General features: G+C 36.7%; 1 protein-coding gene across 1 annotated transcript; it reads right to left on the reverse strand.

Moving 5' to 3' along the window:
* Nucleotides 1-6,333: 6,333 nt before the first annotated feature.
* On the reverse strand, nucleotides 6,334-7,814 carry LOC148876229 (F-box family protein). Its single transcript, XM_088981819.1, has one exon. The coding sequence runs from the start codon at nucleotides 7,593-7,595 to the stop codon at nucleotides 6,504-6,506; it is 1,092 nt and encodes a 363-aa protein (XP_088837945.1). The 5' UTR covers nucleotides 7,596-7,814; the 3' UTR covers nucleotides 6,334-6,503.
* Between the last annotated feature and the right edge of the window lie 14,200 nt (nucleotides 7,815-22,014).

The raw sequence follows: 22,014 nt of genomic DNA on the forward strand, positions 1-22,014 counted from the left end.
AACATGAAATTTAAGGAACCTTCACCTATGTCCAACAGAACATATCGAACAAAAAGAGAATAACCTAAAATCTATGTTTTCAACCCGCCGTTGACTTGGCTGGTCGAACTGTTCAAACCATCACCCGGTTAGAATTCCGGGTCTGGTTCAGTCAAGACCCATTAGACGGTCAAAAACCGTTGACTTTGTCAAGAACCATTCAACCTGGCTAGTTCAACCATAACCATTCAACCCAGTGATTGGGTCACGGGTTGCACACTCAATTGCATACAAATCTTTTAAAGGCCATAACTTTGCACTCCGATGTCCTGTTGGGATATCTTTTTTATTTTGGGTAACTTTTTGAGATCTATGCGTCCCAAGGAGCCATAGGCGCCTTGCCCTGCTATTTTCGTGTAAAAACCCTTTTTTTGGCCTCAAATTGCAATTTTTAATATTTTTTATATATTTAAAAATTAAAAATGAATTACAAACATAAATTAAATATAAATAATACATATAACATATCTAAAATATATTTATACACACACATATATATGCGATGACATGGCACAGTCAAACTAGTGACCTGTAATCCGGAGGCAAAAATGGTTCGGCCTACGGGTCGGTTTTTAAAGCATTGCCTAAAATTCTAACAGTCAAGGAATGAGATTTACGAAAATTCTCTACATAGACCAACAATAGCAAAAAGAGTCAGAAAAACAATTAACATTTGTAAGGACAAAGGTTTAATAGGAGATTTTCTGTAAGGCTCGGTTTGGAAAGAGTACAAATACAAATATGTACAGTGTAAATGCATACAAAATATAATGTTTTGCACTCTATATATTTGCAGTTGTACTCTTACCAAACTGACCTTAAGGAAACTTTCCATTGAAATGGATACTATACATAATCTATCTGCTAAAGGTTTACTTCATATGACACAAGGGCATACAAATAAGGGCTCTGATGAGATAAGGAATATATAGTGGACTGGCTCAAGAAAACAGCAGAGGTTCCTGGCTTTACAGGAACACATTTAAAGAGATAAGGGCTCTAACAAGAGGGATGAAAATTGAATATGCTTGGAAACAAAGATCAGCAAACTCTACGGAAGATGCACCATCCAAACACGGTAAATAGGGGTCAGCTATTTTGGGGAAGGACTAGGGTTTGAAGTTAGTGTTTGGATTAGGTGGCAGTAGCCACTCACTTGTGGCTTTGCTTGGCAGATTGTAAATAGGAAAAAAAGGAAATCCACAAGTGACACACTTGCACTTGATAGTGTCAGAATCTTAACATCTTCTGTTAAACTACACCAATTCTATGAAAGATGTTTCTTGGCTAACCACATTGCTTTTCATAAATCTAGAACAGCCAAGGAGCAGTGATGGCATTATATTCTGATCCTATAGGCTTTGGGAACTCCACATGAGCTCAATTGATGGCTGTCCTACAAGGCCTCAGACTGAGTATAAGGTTAAGCATGAGTAACAAAGTAGTAGCAGATCCTAGAATTCTGGTGTGATGGTTAAGGAAAGCCAGTCAAGGAACATGGCATTATAGACACACTTCGAGGGAGATAAGGAGCTTAGTAAGAGAATTGGAGCAACAGCTCTGGGAATAACAAGATTAGCCAAGTTTTTAGCTGATTCACCTGCAAGACATGGAATCAACAAGGGACTGATGGTGTGGGGGGAGGGGGGGGGTAACCAATGAGGATCACACGTAAACAAATATGTAAAAAAGAGGAGTGGAGACTAGCCTAACAAAAGGCATATCACTATGTAAGTTGCTAATAACATTCTTTTTCTATGACCAATAAAGTTACACAACTAACAATCCAAAAATCAAAGACTAACAAAAAAAAATTCTGCTCCATAAAAACATGGCTGTTTGTATGGCTATGGTATTTTATAAAATGTCATTTACCAAAATGTATAATTATTAATCTATTTACAGTCACTGGTGATATTTACTAAGCTGATCCTAGAAGTTTCTAATACTAAGCTGATCCTAAATTTGGAGTGGATATAAAGATACCATACAAATTTCAGAAACCATCATCATCAAAGCCTTATCAATATGCTAAATAAGCCTTTCTCAATCATTTCGCTGTATATGGAGCCACTGTTGAAAAATTAGCTGTTGTATCCATTCTTCTAACTCAAACCAATCAATCACTTCCTTACTCTTTTAAAGCTCTTCACTTACACCCTCCTACTCCTCTGAGTTCCTGTTAATGAGTTTATTTCTAATTATATCCCTCCTAGTTCTACAACCCATAAATCTCAACCATCATAATTCAGTTACATTATTGATAAAAAAAATATAGTTACATTGAGTATATGTATTTGTTTAAGTTCACCTTACTAGTTTATAAAGCATGCTGTCCTATATAATTTTCTTTGCAGTCTGCCATCATAATTCAGTTACATTATTGATAAAAAAAATATAGTTACATTGAGTATATGTATTTGTTTAAGTTCACCTAACTAGTTTATAAAGCATGCTGTCCTATATAATTTTCTTTGCAGTCTGATAAGTAGGCATCAATTGAACAATACTTGGGAAGAACATCTCCACCTCATCCACCTAGCTATAAATTCTACCAGCAGTGTCCCTTTTGATTATTGGCATCATTTAACCAAGAAACAGAAAAGGATTTTGTTTAAGGTTTCCCCAAGCCACCCATCTAGTTTTTTTTATTATCAATTTAAACCAGTCAATCCTTTTTTGGTAGGCTAGCCCCCACTATTCACACCCTGTCCAGCAATTATATTTCAAAGTACATTCAGTCTCCAAGGGAGACCCATCCCCAATACAACTGATGTCTATGAGCCCCTTCTCTAGCTAAGGCATCAACTAGACCACTGGTCAATCTTTTACCCAGTTGAACAATGTTTCTACTTCATTAGCCAAAAGTATCACCATGATGTGCCTGTACATCCAAGGTCCACCATCCATGCTAGTTATTCCACCACTACTACTATCCTTGGCTTGTTTTGGACCCCAGGGATTCTAAGGCTGTGTCTGGAATATGTGTCTATAGCCTATCTCCCCATGGATAAGAAGCTTTTACATTTCATGGATAAAGTTTGCTTGGATGTGTAATAATAGTGGGTAAAGTAGGTTATTTAAGAAGGTAGAGGATAGGGGTGGAACTTGATCAGGCTTGGGATGAGGATTTGTTAAAATTTGAATAGGCCTGGCCCAAAAGCCCAGGCTCATTGCTGTGTAAATTGTTCAAAGCAGGCACCTGATTTGCACCCCTAGTAGAGGATACTCTGGTTGTAAAATGTTGTAATAAAGGTAGCTTATGTATTTCAAAAGGAAATTTCTACAAAACAGTTGTAATGCCAACTATGCTGCATGGAGCAAAGTGTTGGGCAGCCAAGAAATAACATCTCAAAAAAATGAGTGTTGCAGAAACGCATATGTTGAGATGGATGAATGGAAAAACTAGAAAGGATAATGTCAGAAATGAAATCAAAGGAACCTAAGAGTAGCTCCAATGGGTGATAAAATGAGAGAAAATAGACTAAGATGGTTTTGTCACTTGAATCGAAGACCTTTGACAGCACTTATAAGAAGAAATGATCTTTTACAAGATGAAGGAGTAGGGGTAGACCAAAAAGGGCATGGATTGTAGTAAGAAATTAGGATATGGCATTAAACAGGAATGTAATGGTGAAACAGGATTCATGTTGCTGACCCCATATAGTTGGGATAACGATTGGATGATGATGATGATGGTGTGTTTTAAAGCAACTTAAAGGCTTAGTAGTCATAAAAAAAGCAACTTATATTGTGTTTGGAGGGTTATGGGCATTTTCTAAATTTCATTGAAGTTGAAATATGTAAAATGTGCTTTTGAAAGACCAAGTTCAGATAATTATCAAAAAAAAGAACGACCAAGTTCAGATAACAAGTTTTTAAGGGACAAGAAAAAGGAGATCGGAGATCTTATTTCCTAAAAACTTGCCTGCCAAAACACCCTTTACCCACCTATATGGATAAGGATTTGTGTTTTACCAAATGACTTTAACCACCTTTTTCTGCTTATTTTATCCAAAAAAGTAGCAAAGGCCTTACTTCCCTGAGAACCAAATGCAGCTTAAGTTATTCCTCCATTTTTCTAGCCTCATATTTACCCCTTTAGTCTTGATGATCAATTAATGCCATTCACAAATAAAATTTACCACAGGAGCTATCTTGCATATTAATCAGTTAGCTCATCCACAACCACTGCAGAAAGATATAAGCTCAACCTTCTAACATAGTTTTCATGTTTACTAGAAATTTAAGAAGTCCTCTTAATCCCAGTCATGCTGATAGCAGGGAATGCAAAAAGACTCCTTGTTTCCCATTCTTTAATTTTCAAGATGTCAACAACCCTAATCCTAGTGTTTATAGTAAAAGCCATTTATTGGACACTTTTCAGTTAAAAAGTAGAGTTTTCTATTTGAAAATGGTACATATTAAGTACAAAACTTATGAAATGCTCTAGCATAGATGAAAACTTTGGAATCTATCTAATCATGTTTGTCTTTTGTCAAGGCACATTCAATCAGTCAACCAGTCTCAACTGTAAGTTTGATATCAAGAGCTGAAATCATTTTATGCCTCTTGATTGCACCTATTGACAGCCCAATAATGACATCTTAATTGCTTTAGGATAGTTGTTCTCTCACCACATACCAGGAGAGGATGAATTATGTGGAGAAGCACCAGAACTGCTTTTGTTTGGAGAATTTGGGATAAGATGAATGCTAAAAATCTTCTCCAACAGAATTCAACATCCAGAGGTTATCATTGGTCCTCACTATCAGAGTGGTCAATGAAGTAGAGATGGATTCAAAGGCATCTTGGTGGCTTACCTGATTAGAGGTTAACAATGCATTACAATCTCTTCCCTCAGTACACAGAGGTATTAATCTTAACTTTGATGGATGCTCTTCAAGGAGGCAGAAGTCAGGAGTGCATAACACCTGGGTTTCCTATGGCCATTTAGGTTTTAGAGACTCTTTGAGAACTGAGATCATGACCCCATTCCATGGACTCAGGTTGATTTTTCTTTAAGGATTTCTGAAGTCTGAACATATAAAGTGGGAGAAGGATTGTAGGTTATATATAGCTGGTTGTTTGACATTGGACAGAAACCTTGAACATTGATCATGAAAAGGCCATTACCCAATGTTGGGCCCAGCTATCTGGGGTCTTGGGAGGGGTGCACTGGATACGGACCTAACCTTAGGCTTTTTCTTTGGCATAATGTGGCCGTTTATGGGGCCTTGAACATTGGTCATGTATAAGACTAATTAAAAACATGAAGCTTCAGAAATGGTTAAAATGTCCCATCATGTGGCTTCCCTCCAACTCAGAAGCAAAGAAAACACCAGTTTGTTAGACACATTTGCTTGAAGTTTAGTTGCTTGCATTCCAAATATCCTGTCTTAGTTTGAATCACCTTAAAGTATTTTGGTTGTCATAAAGGATACTGGAGGAGTGCCTAAGGGTTTTTGAACTAAGTTGAATGAAGAATAAAATCAACACACAACATTGTATCTTCATTAAAAACACAAAGAAATGACGAGTTACTTGGAATTAAGGATCAAGAAATATTGCAAATGACCAATATTTTGGCTCTATAATGTATAGGCGGGAAGAGATTGCAGATAATCATTAACTATACAGTTTGAGCTAAGTCTGTAAAGAGGATATATTTTTCCACAGTTATACATGAATGATAAGCATTACGTGACTGTTCTGGACTAAATAATTGTGATTTCAAGAACATTAAGCAAAATAAATGCAGTTAAATATGATAATGATTAATGGAAAGACTAGAAAAGAGACAATGAGCTGCTCCTGTAGGATGTTAACGATGCTGATACAAAACATGTAATCAATTCCATCTAAGTTGCAACCCAGCTACTATTAGATAGAATTTTTCAGGTTCCCTAGGTTTCAGACAGTAAATATAGAAAAGATGAATTACACAATTGAGAGAAGAAGCATAGAATATCTCAAGTGCAGGAAAAGCAAACTCTTTAAAATGAAAAAGTGATTAATTAATCTAGAATTTTTTTCTGCGTCAAAAACATCAGTAGTTCAAACCAATTTAACCATCAAAACAATACGGGCATTTACAATTCCTCATCTTCAGCTACTCTGGCCGACTCCCCATAAACCTTGATCAGAAAAGAGCTCATCCCTAATTAGTCTCAATGAGAAAGATAACAGACCATTACCTATTACTAAATGAGAAAGATATTAACTCAATGCAGATGCTTATCAGACCTGCAAATTAGTTTTAGCTAGAACGACATAAGGCAAAAAAGAAGGCAATTTTGAATCAATACAGGAAGGGATATGGCTCAGTTAGATTAACTGTTCTGGATCAAATGAAGTATCACTGAAAAACATGGAAGTTTTCTACACGGGATACCACAAGGACGCATTGCCTACATACCAATGCCCATCAACATGACAAGAGACCCGTGTACCCCATCAACCCATCAAGGCACCGCTGTGAGTCTAGCTTCAAAAACAAATCCCCTACAGAGCCCATCGCCATTTGCCGGAACCCCATCAATCCATCTCCATTCCCCTTTCCCCACCTCTGAAGAACAATCCCACATTGCCAATTTCCCCACCTTTCTCCCCGAAAAGCACAGGCGATCACCCCCTCCAAACACCTTAAACTTACTCGATTCTTGAAAGCTCCGATACATTTCGACCGGCATTCGACCCGCTTCGTCCCACTCCAATGTTTCCAAATCTAACCTCAAAATCAATATCGTCGAGCACGAAGCATTCAATGAAAAGGAGGATTTCAACCCACCAACCATCAGAAGACGATTCCCGGTCCCCCGAACCAACCGGGGCCGCTTCAATATATCAAACACGTCGCCCCATTCATGCTTTTCTAATCGATTCCACCCCTGTGACTTCTCAAGCTCAGCAACCGTACACGAGAACAGCTTCCACTGGTTTCGCCACGGCAAACCCACATCACAGAGGGCGAAAACGGAGTCAGACACCAAAATCTGGCTTCGAGGCTTGGAAACCAAATTGGAAGAAAACTTGAGCCACGGCCCAGAACCAGAGAAATACAGGGCAGCGAGTTCAGTGAGAACCAAGACTCGGCCGCCGGTGCCCGCCAGGACGGTTCCATGCCGGGACCAGGCCGAGCCAAGCGGTGGCAACACCCGGAATTGCCGAGTCAGCGGATTGCAGAGGACAAGTGACTTGCTGAAATCGGGGGAGTCAGCCCAGAGGTAAACGAGCCCGAAGGACGACGCTATGGGGGCGGTAGACTTGAACGGGAGGAAACCAAGCGGGAATCTAAGCCATTGGGTGAGGTCGGGGTCGAAGACATGGAGAAAGGGATGATGGGGAGACACGTGGCGCTGGTGGTGGGGCGGACGGAGAGCGATGAGCGGGAGCGGTGGTCGGACGGAGATGAGGTTTAGAAAGAAAGGCGAGGTTAGAGTCTCGTAAAATAATTTGCAGACGGATCGACAGATTAAGATCTGACGGAGGGGGAGGTTGGAGAAGATCTGATGGAGAGTGTCCTGAGGGAGGAGATGAATCAGAGACGTATCCATCAATTGTGAGCTGCGCAACAGTGAATCGGAAATTGGGATAATCTTTCTCGAGGGTCGGACGGAGACAATCGAATCAGGCGCGCTTCGGCCGGAATTTCTGGAATGACGGGGACTGGTTCGCTTATATACGACCGGGATTGGCGAGGGGTTGGAAAACCGAGACCGGCTCGTGGTTGTTTTGTTGAGCACTGACTGTTTTGTTCAGTTGCTTTGAGCACTGTGCTTCAATAGAGGTTGTGTATGCTGCTTAGTGCTTACCCTTATGAGAGACACGCGGCATATAAGTGATGGGCCGATGCTTCCTGATTCAAGCAGATCATTGGTGATCAGATGATTGGAGACTTGGAGTGGTGGGTTTAAGGTGGACCGCATGAAGCATGTCAGAGCAAGACAGGATTACGTTAGACTTTTCCGATTAGCCACGTCAGCATAAATTGGTTTGGGCAATGAGCCCACTTATATAGATATGGCATGATAAGCCACGTCATGCAGTCGACGTCGATGACAATTATTGAAATTATGTTTTTTATTTTTCAAAGGGTAAGCAACGTCACAATGAGTATTCAGTCTTTCTCTTAAATTCATCACAACTTTTTAAAACGCCTAAAACTCATCAAAGTTTTTATTTTCTAAAACTCAACTTTGTTACTACTACACTGTTAATGTTTGTTAAGGTGTCCATATCAGCATAAATAATAATTTTTATGACTAAATCACTCTTAAATGGTGAGTTAGAGGAAAAGGGCCTTTATCATTTTTCAATTTTATTTTTATTTTTTACATTTTAGTGTTTTGTTATAATTGCTAATATTTTTTATAATTTCTATTTTTTTATATTTTTTTATTTTCTACAATCTATAAAATTTTATGTATTTTTATTTATTTATTTGCAATTTCTATGCTCTTCTATAATTTTTGGTGTTTTTTTACAATTTTTATTTTCTAATTTTGTTTCTCAATTTCTATAGTTTCTATAATTTGAAAATAATTTTTTATTTAGTGTGCAATTTCTATAATTTTTTATATTTTTTTCCAATTTCTATGTTTTTATATATTTTATATTTGAAAATATTTTTTGAACTTTTTCCTTTTTTCCATATCTAAATATTAAAATATATGTACATATTTTATATTTTCTATGAAGATTAAAACGGTAATATAATAACAGTTGTTAGTCTCTTTAACGTCAAGTTATTGACATGGTGAGTTTTAGACATTTTGAAAAGTTGTGGTGAATTTAAAAGAAATGCTGAAAACTCTTGGTGAGTTTTTGACAATTTCCCAAGAAAAAAGGGTTAAATTAGGGGCGTTTTTCAAGTACTTTCATGTGGTATTTCGATATTTCCACATAAATTTTGGCCTTTCTTAATTTGGTAATAAAGGATGGGAATACATAAAGACAAATACCTTATTTTTGAATTTAATCCCTCTCTAATTGTAAGGATAAAAATATAATTTGAAGAACCACTTGTCTCATTTAAAATACTATTGTTAAGTCTTATATTTAGGCATTAACTCTAGTAACATTTATTAAATCTTATTCTTGACTAAAATATTCCTATTTCTGAATTTGGTCACTCTCTAATTGTGAGGTCACAAAATGTAATTTTAACTAGTACATCTCTCCTCATTCAATTCCTTCTCATTAAGGCTTATATTTAGGATATCAATTACCTTTTTCAATTCAATCCTATATTAATTAACCCTATTAAAGAAAAATAAGTGTGACAAAGAACAATTATTTTTATTGATGATAGAAACAAAATACAAATTTAAGACCAACCCAAAAATGGAGTTGCTTTCATATTTGGTGGTGAGTCAATAAAATGTGTCTACCCTTGATGTCATAGTTAAATGATAATAATTAAAAAGATAAAAATATACAAAAAAAATGTAGAAAACATTTGGGCAATTCTCTAATATCATATACTCATTATATTAAACAAAAATGAGTGTGACAAATAAGAATAATTTTTATAAAACATAAAATTATAAAAAGATATATATATAGAGAGAGAGAGAGAGAGAGAAATTTTTAGAAACGTATTATTTACTATCATTATTAAGGGTGCAAATTGGGAAAGTCCAACTCGACTAAACTTGAGTTTTTGCATGGGTTAGGCCTGAATTTTCGGGCTGTAGGTTGGGCCTTAGCCAAAAACCTTAAGCCTGAACCAACCCAAACCCACTTGAGAAAATACATAGAGGTGTGTATTATATTTATATAAAAGCCATAATTGATTGGATGAATTTTGGTGACAAAAACAATAAATTTTTCCATACAATGGTTACTATTAGAAGAAATTCAAATAGAATATTCAGATTAAAAAACGACAAGAATGACTAGATAGAAGATCAACAACAATTAGCAAACTTTATTGTCAAAAAATTTGAGGAGAGATATAAGTCTGATAATGTTCATGGAGTGGATGATTACATCAAAAACATAAATCCTTGCATCTTAGTGGAGTAAAACAAATTACTTTGTACAGAAGTTACAAATAGAGAGATTTGGGAAGTTGTTAACTTAATGAAAGACCTCAAAGGTCCTGGCCCAGATGGGCTAAATGCTCTATTCTTCAAAAAATTTTGGAATATCATTGGAAACACGGTGTGCAATGTCATAAGAGCTTTTTTTAATTCCGAAAAATTAAATAAGGTTCTTAATGAAACATTCATCACTCTTATTCCCAAAGTTAAGAACCCAGATAATGTAAACAAATTCAGGCCTATAAGTCTTTGCAACGTGATTTATAAAATCATTATCAAAATTTTGGTAAATAGACTTAAGCCGATTCCTAATGACATTATCTCTCCACTTCAGATTGATTTTGTCCCACACAGACATATCAATGATAACATTCTTATTGCACATGAAATGCTCCATAATATGAAAAAGAAAAAAGGGATCTCAGGCTTTTTTGCTAGTAAGGTTGATATGGAGAAGGCCTATGACAGGCTAGAACGGTCTTTTATTGAGAAAGTTCTTACAAAGTTTGGCTTCCATAGGAAATGGATTGATTGGGTCATGTCATGCATAAAATCAATCTCCTATAAAATTTTGATTAGTGACTCCCCTTCTAGAAGTTTTGAGCCATATAGTGGCATTAGGCAAGGAGATCCTCTATCCCCGTACATTTTTGTATTGTGTTGAAGCCTTAACTAGGAACCTAATTGATGAATTAAGCAAGCATAAGAGTCCAATTGGTTTTAAAGCCTTAAGGGATGGTCCTTGTATCCCTATTCTTCAATTTGTTGATGATTGTCTTATTTTTGCTAAAGCTACCATTCCATCTTGTGTGAAGGTTAGGGAGATACTTGATAAGTTTGCTGAAGCTTCTAGTCAAAGTCCAAACTTTACGAAATCAACTCTTAGAATCTCTAGTAGCATCTCATCTAAATTGCAAAAGATTCTTTCAAGAATGCTTAAAATCCCTCTTGAGAGAAAAGACTCCACCTATTTAGGTGCTCCGGTCATCAATGGAAGAGTGTTAAAAGAAGTATTCAACAATTTTTTAGATAAAGTTAATAGGAAATTGACTGGATGGAAGAGGAAGGCTATCTCTTTGGCAGGTAGAGCCATTCTACTTAACTCTACTATTAGCTTTATGCCTCATTTTATCATGAGCTCATTAAAAATTCCAAATAACGTGATTAACGAGATTGACAAGAGACAAAGGAACTTTCTTTGGTCCAAAGGCAATGATAAAAAGACCATTCATCTAAGGAGTTGGGGGAAAAATTGCCTCCCAAGAATTGGGGTGGTTTGGGCCTTAAAAAATCTTCATTGAGTTAATGAGGCTTGCCTAGAAAAGCTAGGTTGGAAAATTCTAAAGGACAAACAAAATTTATGGGTCCGAGTGATTTCTCACAAATACCTTCAAAATGAATCCTTTTGGAATGCTAATCCTAAAAATGGAATTTCTTGGGCTTGGAGGGGAGTTCTCAATTCTAAAGACTTACTCAAAGGGGGTCTAGGTTGGATTGTTGGCAATGGAAGGAATATTAAATTTTGGAAAAATATCCGATTGGACTCAGGACCAATTAAAGGTCTATTGAACATAGAGCCTTTGGGGGCTGAAATTGAGCATGAGGAGTTGCTAGTAAGTGATGTTATTAATTATGAAAGACATATTTGGGAGGAGAATAAGTTCATTAGCTTAGTTCCCTTCAATATTTGGAATGGCATTAGAACCATCTTTATCCCCTCTGACTCAAATGAGGATATGTTGATTTGGAGGTTGAATCCCAAAGGGCACTTTATTGTTAAATCGGCATACAAAGAAGCTATTATCATGCACAGGGATCAGAATGATTTTAACCTTCAGGTCAACAAGATTTGGGGGCTTAAAATTCCTCCTAAAATCAAAACCTTTTTATACCTACTGCTTATTTCTAGGCTGCCTTCTAAAACCTTCTTAAGGTCTTTAGGTCTCTCTGTTGATGTTGGTTGCAGCTTTCGCGATGGAATTGAAGACACCGATCATATTTTTAAAAATTGTACTATTGCTAAACAAATCTGGAATATCTTAAACCCAAATATTAAGGGGCCTAGTGAAAACAACTCCTCACTTCGGGAGTGGTGGGATGGCTTATTTTCCAATCAGACTGATTCTATGATCCCTATGAAATCAAGCTTTATCTTGTGGCAGATTTGGTAGAATATAAATGAAAATACCTTCCAAAGCCATTGTAGCCACCCTTCGGTCATCATTGATAGAGCTTTGTCTCTATATTTTAATCACAATGTTGACAATGTTGATAATTGTTCTAAATAGAATATAAATGAAAATACTTACGAAGGGTTTTCGAAGATGTAACGAGCTTTTAAGCCTAATAGAGAAAATAGAATATCTAGTTTTTCCTATGTTTTTCCCTCTTAGGGTTTTCTAAGAGTTAAATGCAATAAGGGCAAAAAATAAATAAATAAACCTTTGTCATTCTCTCTTCATTCTTGATCAAATCAAATGTTTTTTTTTTCTTATTGTTCTACCTTTTCAGGTGACCAGAAATCTAGCACTCTATTCATATTAAAAGAAAAATCTAATATCTTAAATATGTTATATATTATCTACTTTCTCCATAAGAAAATGCTATCTACTTTATATTTGCCTCTTAATTCTCTCCTTAAATGGACTTCTTTTATTTTATATCGGTTTTTTATTTTCGCATAGATTAAATCAATTAAATTGTTTACTTTCTTTTAGAATATTGACATAGATCTAATATCAATTATATGAATGATTCATTAAAATATCTCCTTAGTGATAGGAACTTTAATGTTGGGGAGTTTTTAATAATCTAATACATGATTATTCATTTGAACAATTTGAGAGATTTATGGGTCCACTTAGGAGGGATTTTGCAATGATTGAGGTGCATTGACAAGCTGTTTCTGAAAAGCTACCTAAAATAGCTTTCCTAAAAAGTCAATTTTTGGGCTCATGTAAGCTTGGACTTTCCAGATTTTTACCAAACAGGGCTTCACAAATTTCTAGGTTTATTGGCTCATACGTAGGGGTGTCAATTGACCAATTTTGGGTTGGATTCCGTCTAAATCAAAATCCATTTGGATGGATTGGACAAACCAATAAGACATAATGAATTTGGACATATTGGATGGACCAATATGACATATTGGATTGGACCTAGTCCGTCCATAATGAATTTATATTAGATTGAGCCAATATCTGGTCCATTGATAGAGGATAAGAACATAGGTGTCAATGGACCAGGTTTGAGTTGAAACCAATCTATAATAATAGGAATTTCAATAGATTGGACAGTCTCTGGACCAGTCCAAAATGGTCCAAACTATTCATTGGACTGGATTGGACCAGGTCCATTTGTAATAGATTCACATTGGACTGGACCGGATTGGACCAAATCCAGTCAAATTGACACCCCTACTCATACAATGCCAAAATCAAATGTGTGAAAGACCTCCCAAATGGGCACTTAAATTTTGAAATTTGAAATGTAGAGGGTATATATTGTTAGCTGATTCATAATAATTTTTTTGAATGCTAGAGGCCTAGAATTTGTTACTTATAGATTTCTATTTTATAAATGCTTGTTACTTGTTAGTTATGGCACTCCATTTCACTTTACCATATGTTCTTTTAATTATTTATCATTTATCAGTTTATATATATATATATATATATATATATATATATATATTAATTTTTTAGGCTTATGCCTCAACTATGCTTTCAGGCTTCAGCCTTTTTACATTTTATGTTTTCATTTGAAGGAAAAGGTAGTGAAAGGAAGGGAAAGATATGGAAACTTATATAAGGTTTGTAAAGATTTCCACACCTTTCCCTTTCTTTTCCTACTTTTTCCTTCAAACCAAACACAACATTGAAACTTAACTTTGGATTGAAGTAGGAATGTCAAAGCAAGTGTATTGCTACTCAACAAACAGGGCTGGGTAGCCCATCCCCCAAACCCATAACCCATACCAAGTGAGGGGTGGCTCAATTGGTATGTGAACTGGTTTGCTCAAGCATAGATGGAGATTTGATTCCCACAACCACCCACTTTGGGGAGGAGGTTATTAGTGGTGTGTATCACCAAATACCAAAAAAAGGTCATTTACTAAAACACCCCTTATAGTTTCATGAATTACTAAAATCTATCCCATAGTTTGTGTTTTACTAAAACATCTCCTTTAGTTTGCAATCAATTTACTTAATTGATTTTCCATTATATGAAAGTAGAAAATAAAAAATAAATTTAATCAAAAGAAACTAAAAACCAAAATGCCATTTTTTCCCCTAGTAAAACTCTAGACAACCACTCTATTTGGTCAATTTTTGTTTTCTATACAAAAAAGTGTTAGGGGTACTTTTGGAATAAAAAATCATAGATCCCTTGAACATTTTTTCACTCAATTCAGGGGTACTTTTGGAATAAATAACAATGAATTCATGCCATTGAACATTTTCCATTTAGTTGAGGTAATCATGTTACTATCTTCAGATGGCAAAACAAATAATTCTTAATGAAAGGTCCATCATCAAGTAAATAGGTTGCAAATTATACGCGGTATTTTAATAAAATACAAACTATAAAGTAGGTTAAGTAAATCTACGAAACTATAGGAGGTATTCTAAGTAAATGGCGCAAAAAATAAAAATAAAAACTTGATGCAAGTTGCATTTGATCTCAAGTCTTCACTACAACCAACCAGCCAGTGATAGATCAGAACCGATGGCATAAAAGACAAAGCCTGAGATCAGGTGCCCATTCTCTCACCAATTTTATCTATCCAAACTTTGAGAGAAAAAAATATATTATTTTTGAAAGGTGTACGGTGTACCAACCTCCACGTGGCCCAAAATTTAAAGAATTACATGCAAACAAGACATAAGTATCATCCACTGAACATAAGAGGAAGGCAAAGAAAGCAGGGACCTCATCTGGCTTGGTTAATTATGAAAAGTTTTTAGAATTTAACTATGTTGCATTCACTGATATTGGAGTTCACATTTACAAGGTGATTTTTTATGTAACTCCGTTGGAAGCCGAAACCTTCGCCATGAAAGGAATTCTGTTGTATGACGTCCAGAAATCTTATAAGATCAGAGGTTGTTTTTGAAAGTGATCATGAAATCCTACCAAAACAGTTTGGCAAATTTGGATGTTGGCTTCCCAAAAGAAATGTTTTAGAACTCTTCTGTTTTTTTTTTTTTTTTTTTTTTTTTTTCTGCCAAAATTTCTCCATTCTTCCTTTGGATTTGAGGGGGAAATTTCATTGAATGCCTCCACCATGTTTGGTGAATGTTTTGCAGCAGGAGTCTACTTTGAAGAGGGTGTTCCTCCTGTAGTCAGCAGCAATAGTGGGTGGTAGGGATCAGTTTTGTTTTGTTTGAAGTTAGTTTGTGTTTTCTTGTCAGCTATTTGTTCTGATTGTGCTTCACTTCTTCGGCTGGTTTCTTTCTGCGTTAATGAAGTTATCTATCAGGTCAAATTAGGCTTTGACATGCATGGCCAAGCCCCCCAGCCAGATTGTGACAATGGCTATATTGGTCGACCCAAACGGGCCACTAGCTTGTTGTTAGCTCATCTATTTGAAGTCTTTTCTATCCGGGGTTGCCATAGATATGTCTAGTCTTTTCTCAGTATTACATGATACAAAAGATAGGGGAATCAGGGTGCACATGAGCCCACATCTCTGCTAGTGAATTACTGATGGTATGTAACCTTTGCTAGCATTAGATCCTCACTAAAATTGAGACGCGTGTCCCATACCATGTGAGATATAAGGAGTTATAGCTCCATTTAGAATTGTAAATGTATTAACAAATATTTAATTTAAAACAAAAATTAAAGAATGCATTTGTGTCTTGAAAATGACAGTAAATACAAATATATGTTTGCATTTAAAATGAGAGCAAAGTTTGCATTCAAAAATGGATGTAAAATTTTGAATTCAAAGTTGATCAATGTTATGTTTGCACCTATCACAACTAAAAATTGTTTGACAAGAAAATAAGTTCATCAATGCAAAGTAAACCAACATTGCATTTGCATGGAATAGAATGCAATCTACATATTTGTAATTGCACTCTATTTTCACTCTTTCCAAATGAATCCTTACAAAAAACAAAAAATAAAAACAAAACAAAACAAAAATTGTGGTATTGGGTATAGAAGAATTTGTAACAAAAGCAAAAAACCAAAAAATAAATAAAAAACAAAAGAACAATAAAAAGCATTAATGAAAGTAGTGCAATACTGATAGAAACAAATGTTGTAGGAGTTCTTTCTATGAGATTGAGGCCAATTAACATATTTGTGATGACAAGTGTATTTACTATGGTTTGGGGTAGGTCTACCACTAGAGTCGGGTTAGCCCAAATCCAATGTGATCCCAGCCTAAAAAAGTAGGGTTGCGTTGAAGTATGGGATAGGGTTAGGGTTGAAAAGTATGAAACTGGCAACTTTGCATTGCATTAGAGTTAAGGAACCTAATGTTGTTCGAACTGAGGTGGACGAGCAACAGATAAGTCCCACTGAGCTAGACCAGTTGTGGTAGACGAGATGTGCTGGATGAGCTGAGCAGGACAAGCTGATGAGAGTCTAATGACCTACAAAAGCCAAAGTCAAAGGACGAGCTGTGCTAGATGAGCTAAGCAAGAGCTGATGAGAGTCTAACACTCAAGTCAGTAAGCATGGGAGATGAGGTCAACAAGGCAATGTGGCTGAGGACGATCTAACTAGTCATAGCTGAGTATAGTCGAAGGAGATTGGGACAGCAAGAGTCAAGAGAGCAAGAGCTAGAAGTAGAAGAAAGGAATACCTTGAATGGTGTGCCCTGGGGAATGCCATGGTGCTCCTCACTTTTTGGGACAAGTGGCATGTGTTGGGGTAGTTTTCAGCCAAAGTTTTAGGGTGATCCCACACTCTTTGCTGTGTGATGGGATCTGTTCCTCACAAATGGGTGCCTCACAGGCACATCCACCGTGCATTGAGAACATCTTCCATGAATTATAACTAATAAGTACGGGAGATGTTCTCAATGAATGATAGAATGTGCATGTGAGGCACCTGTGAGGAGCCAGGTGTGAGGAGCAGATTCGGTCTCCTTTGCTGTGGGAAGCTATGCAGAGTCTATCATTTGCCACATGCCGCACTTGGTCCAAGGTTCTTGTTGAGCGTTGGTTGTTGCCTTTGACATGCAATGATGCTTTACATCGCCAATCTGGTTGAACTCATTGCCAAGCCATCGGCCATGTCAACTTCCACATGGCAGTTTGGTTGGGTCAGGGTATGGCCTCATCACAACCCAACCCAATCCAAACCCAACTTAACTTCGTATTTGCATGTTTAAATATTATCTAAATATGTATGTGTGTATGTATGTATGTTTATGCAACTATGCATCTATTAGTGTATATATCTATATATTTATGTATTTATGTATATACATGTTTGTCTATTTATACATGTATGCATAAATATTATATGTATATATTGTCCACGCCATCATGCTTCTTCTTCCTCCAAACCCTTCTTCCTAATTTCCTGTTTTTTAATTCCATGTAATTACCCATTAAGCCGATAAGAAAATATACATAGGCTAAATTTTCTCTAACAACAATAAGAAATAGGGATTTGCTTTTCTAATGTCTAGACAAGTGGCACCACTATCCCCCACTTTCTCCTAAAATTTTTCTAATTCTTATTCTCTCCTAAATTATCTATAATTCCTATTTATCCTCTCCCCACTTTTTATCTATATATAAATAAAGAAAGTTTCAATTAAAAATTTCAGAATTATTTAAATATTATAATGAAATTATATACTAATTTTAAAATATTTATTAAAAACACAAAAATTAATTATAATAGATTTAATAATACTCATATTGTTAATAATTATATAATTTTACAAAAATTCATCACAAAATTATGTACTAACAATATAATTATAAATTTATAAATTATTCATTTTAAATGTTATTCAACTATTAAAAGTTTAACATTAAAATATAAAGCATTAAAAATCTCTCCTTAGGATAGGGTTATTCAATTTAAATTTTATTCATATTATTCAATTTAAAAATTTTATTCAATAACTAAATATCTTAAATAACAAAAACATTAAAAATAGCTAAATAATTATATAACAAAATATTTAATATTACATAATAACTTTAAAATAAATAAAATTTAAATAACAAAACCTATACTATATTATATAACAATATAGGCCACGTCAACGGCTCTCTCCTTGCTCAATTACCCCAATCTTGTCTTCTTCTTTAGGGGTATAAAGCATGTCCAATTATCCAAATTTGAATTCGATATCAGATATAATCAAACCAAATTTGATGATTTAATAAACTGAATGGTGGAATTTCAATCTTTATGTCAATACCGATTATTTCATCGAATTGAATATGGATTAATGTTGATTCGATTCGATTAATATTCGAATTCCATTACTATATAAATTTAATTTATATTAATAAATATATTATAATATATTAATTTAAAATTGCAATCCCCAATCCCATTGGAAAAAAAAAGTGACATATCTTCAAAAAAGCTGCAATTATGCCACCGTACTCAAGTTCTCTCTCTCTCTCCTATCCTTTCCATCAGTACTCAATGCCGCCTCCTCTATCTTTTTTCTTTTCTCTCACTTTTCCCTCCTATTCTTCTATTCTTTGTAAGAAGTATACAACAGCTTGTGCCATTCACCGGAGAGGCCCGGAGCTCCTAGTTGTTATCCATGTGTAAGATTTTCTACAGTTTTTTTTTTTTCCTTCTCATTGGAGTTTCGAACTGCCATCCATATTTAAGATTTTCTACAATTTTTCTCTCTATCTTCCTTTTCACCAAAGCTGTACCATCCATCATCTATATCCATCCCAGTGCCATCGACATCACCCTCAACATATAAACACCTCACCCTAATAATATATAACATTGTTTTTTTAGATTTTTTTAGTTTTACTCTGTTTTCTTTTTTCTTTCTTGTGTTCAATGTTTTGACGTAGACATGTGTATTTCTTGCCATAAACATCAACGTCACAGGGTGACTATGTTAGGGTTTTGAAGAAAAGTAATTGAACAAATTCGAATCAAATCGAATATTCATATTTTAATCGATTTTGAATTCGGCTGGTAGTTTTGAATATTTGGCAGATATTTAACTGAATTCAAATCACCTAGTTTGTAATCGATTTCGAATTCGAATATATGCTAATTCCATTCGAGTTGGCTTTCGATTATAAGCCTATTCTCCTTAACTTTTTCATATTTTTCCCTTACCCCTTCCCAACCCTTTTATGTAGCCATGTGGCAGCCCTTTCCTCTTCACTAGAGTCCCATTCCAATTTCCTCTCTCATGTTCTTAATATTCCTAAAATTTTTCTAAACTATCTCTCCCACCTAAAATTCCTCCTAAAACACCTCTTAATCTATCTTACATGTCCAATCTAACCATGTGGCACCACTATCCCCTACTTTCTCCTAAATTATCTCTTATTATCTCCAATTTATATTTATCCTCTACCCAACTTTTCATAGACACCTATCTAAAGAAAGTTTTAATTAAAAAAAATTTAATAATCATTTAAATATTATAACAGAATTATGTAATAACTTAAAATATTTATTAAAAACAAAAATAACAATTATACGATATTTAATAGTGTTCAAATTATTAAATTTTATTATTGTATGAAATTCATAATGAAATTGTGTAATAACAATATAAATTATAACTTTATGGATTAAAAATTTTAGTAACAAAATTATTTAAATAATAAAACTTTAAAATATTTTATAATCAATAACTAAATATTTTAAATAAAAATATTAAAAGTAGCTAAATAATTATGATGGAGGGTGATTTGGCCCGACCTCGTAGCTCAAGTACATGTAAGCGTGACCTATCTCAGACTGTGACTCAGCATGACAGCACAACGGATAAGAGCACAGCTCAGTGGGAAAATCCCATTGAGTTCAGCACGGCAACTCGGTAGGTAAACTACTCGCCGAAAGTCGCCTCATCCGCACCTCCTCCCTAGGGTCAAGGGACTTCAGGGGGTCCCGAGTTCGGGGCACCCTGACCCCTTTTGAGACCCGAGCTCCTCCTAATGGACCATGGGCCGCTCCCAAGGAAGAATGCACCGATTCGTCTTTGGACGCCCCGAGGCACAAAGGCCTCGGGTCGGCTAGTTCGGCATAATCGGCTGCAAGCAGCCCGTCACTTAAGGGATGGCCCAGCTCAGGGCAGTTCGTAGGAGAGCAGCTCGGTATACCATAGGATGGCTTCCTGCCCAACCGTCGTACCTGACAAACCTGCGAATTGCAGGCGTGTCCCCTCGCCACGCCTGCCGCCTTTAGGAAGGCGTTCCACACCTGACAGACACGGCCCCTGCACGACGGCCCCGCACGTGCCACCTCAGCCTTGCCAGTAGTGGGTGTGGCAAACTGACAGTGGCGGTTATACCTGCCTTGTCAGAAGTCAGAGGGTTGGGAGAAATGGAATTCAGCTATAAGGAACTTACCCTCGAGGAATAAGGTATTTGAAAATCACAAGCACAACCTACACTCTTAGCCTTCGTTCTCTCTTTGCTTCCTATACGCAATACTAACTTAAGCATCGAAGCATTCCTGCCGGGAGACCCCCCGGGATTTCTTCCTCCTTCCTCTCGTTTTAGGTACATCTCAGGAGCCATGTGAGCGCCAGCTAGGAGTGACCAGATTGTGCTACATCATTTGGCGTCGTCTGTGGGAAACGCTTCAAAAAGCCTTTCTCTCTAAACTTTTCCAGTTCCTTCTTCTTCCTTGAAACAATCCAACGCTCATGGCTTCCTCTAGCAATGTCGGACGAAGCACGGAGATAGATAACTCCGGTCGAGGAGAGGCCCCCCAAAATCTCCCAAAAAACCAAGCCTCCCCCCACGGCAGACGGGAGAGACCGGCTACCCGGATCTCGTCTCAGGCGGACAGGTCAGGAGGACCCTGGCCCGGCCGGTCAACGTCGCCCCGATAGTCGAAGCTTGGAACCCCAATCCTAGAGAATCGGTTTGAAATCCTAGCATCAGACTCCAGGCAGGCCCCTTCTGTCCGTAGCCATCACCAGCAGACTGAGCTACCCCCGGCACAAAATGTTTTAGATAGCGCGAAAGTGAGCAGCACAAACGCCGAGCCCATCAGGAAGCAGAGGTGCTGACGCCGAGCTCGCCGATCTATCACCCGCGATTTGCCCAAGCTCATGGGCAAAGAAGAGGTAGGCTTGGCCAAAGCCAAAGCTCCCCTTCTCTCAGTTCTGTCCCCCTGTCTTCCAAACTCCTAACAGTCCTGATGCCCAACGATTTCAAGCTCCCCCCTCTTGATAAGTACGACGGGTCATTCGACCCGAATGATCATGTAGACGTCTTTCAGTCACAGATGCACCTAGCGTGAGCTAGCAAGTCGTGTATGTGCATGGCTTTCTCCACTACATTCAGGGGAGCAGCCCACACGTGGTACCAGAAATTGGCACCCAGGTCAATAAGAAGTTGAGCGCAGTTCGCACAAGCCTTCACGTCGCACTTTGTCACCAGCAAGCGGTGCCTGCGAACTGAAGAAAGCATCTTCAGCATAGCACAAAGGGAGGGAGATTCCATCAAGAGTTATATCAAGCGGTTCAACAACGCTTGTATGCAAATACCGTGCCTGGATCCTGCCATACGCCTAGCAGCGGCCAAGAAGGGGGTGAAGCACAAAGAGTTCAAGTGACACATGGTCGTCAACCAACCCGTGACCATAACCGAGTTTCTAAAACTTGTGGATAAGTTCATAGCCACTGAAGAGGAGATCAACCAGAAGGGTGAGGGCGCACTCGAAAAAAGAAAAAGAAAAGAGCCTTTCAGTCAATGAGACACCCGAAAAAAAAGGAAACAGTTCG

The sequence above is a fragment of the Nelumbo lutea genome, chromosome 1 (genome assembly GCF_056320005.1).
Source record: "Nelumbo lutea isolate HS-2025 chromosome 1, American lotus-T2T, whole genome shotgun sequence".
NCBI lineage: Eukaryota > Viridiplantae > Streptophyta > Magnoliopsida > Proteales > Nelumbonaceae > Nelumbo > Nelumbo lutea.

Bases quoted from the DNA above. Each gene is read 5' to 3' on its own strand.
- LOC148876229 (XM_088981819.1), bottom strand. From the start codon at position 7,595: ATGGATACGTCTCTGATTCATCTCCTCCCTCAGGACACTCTCCATCAG.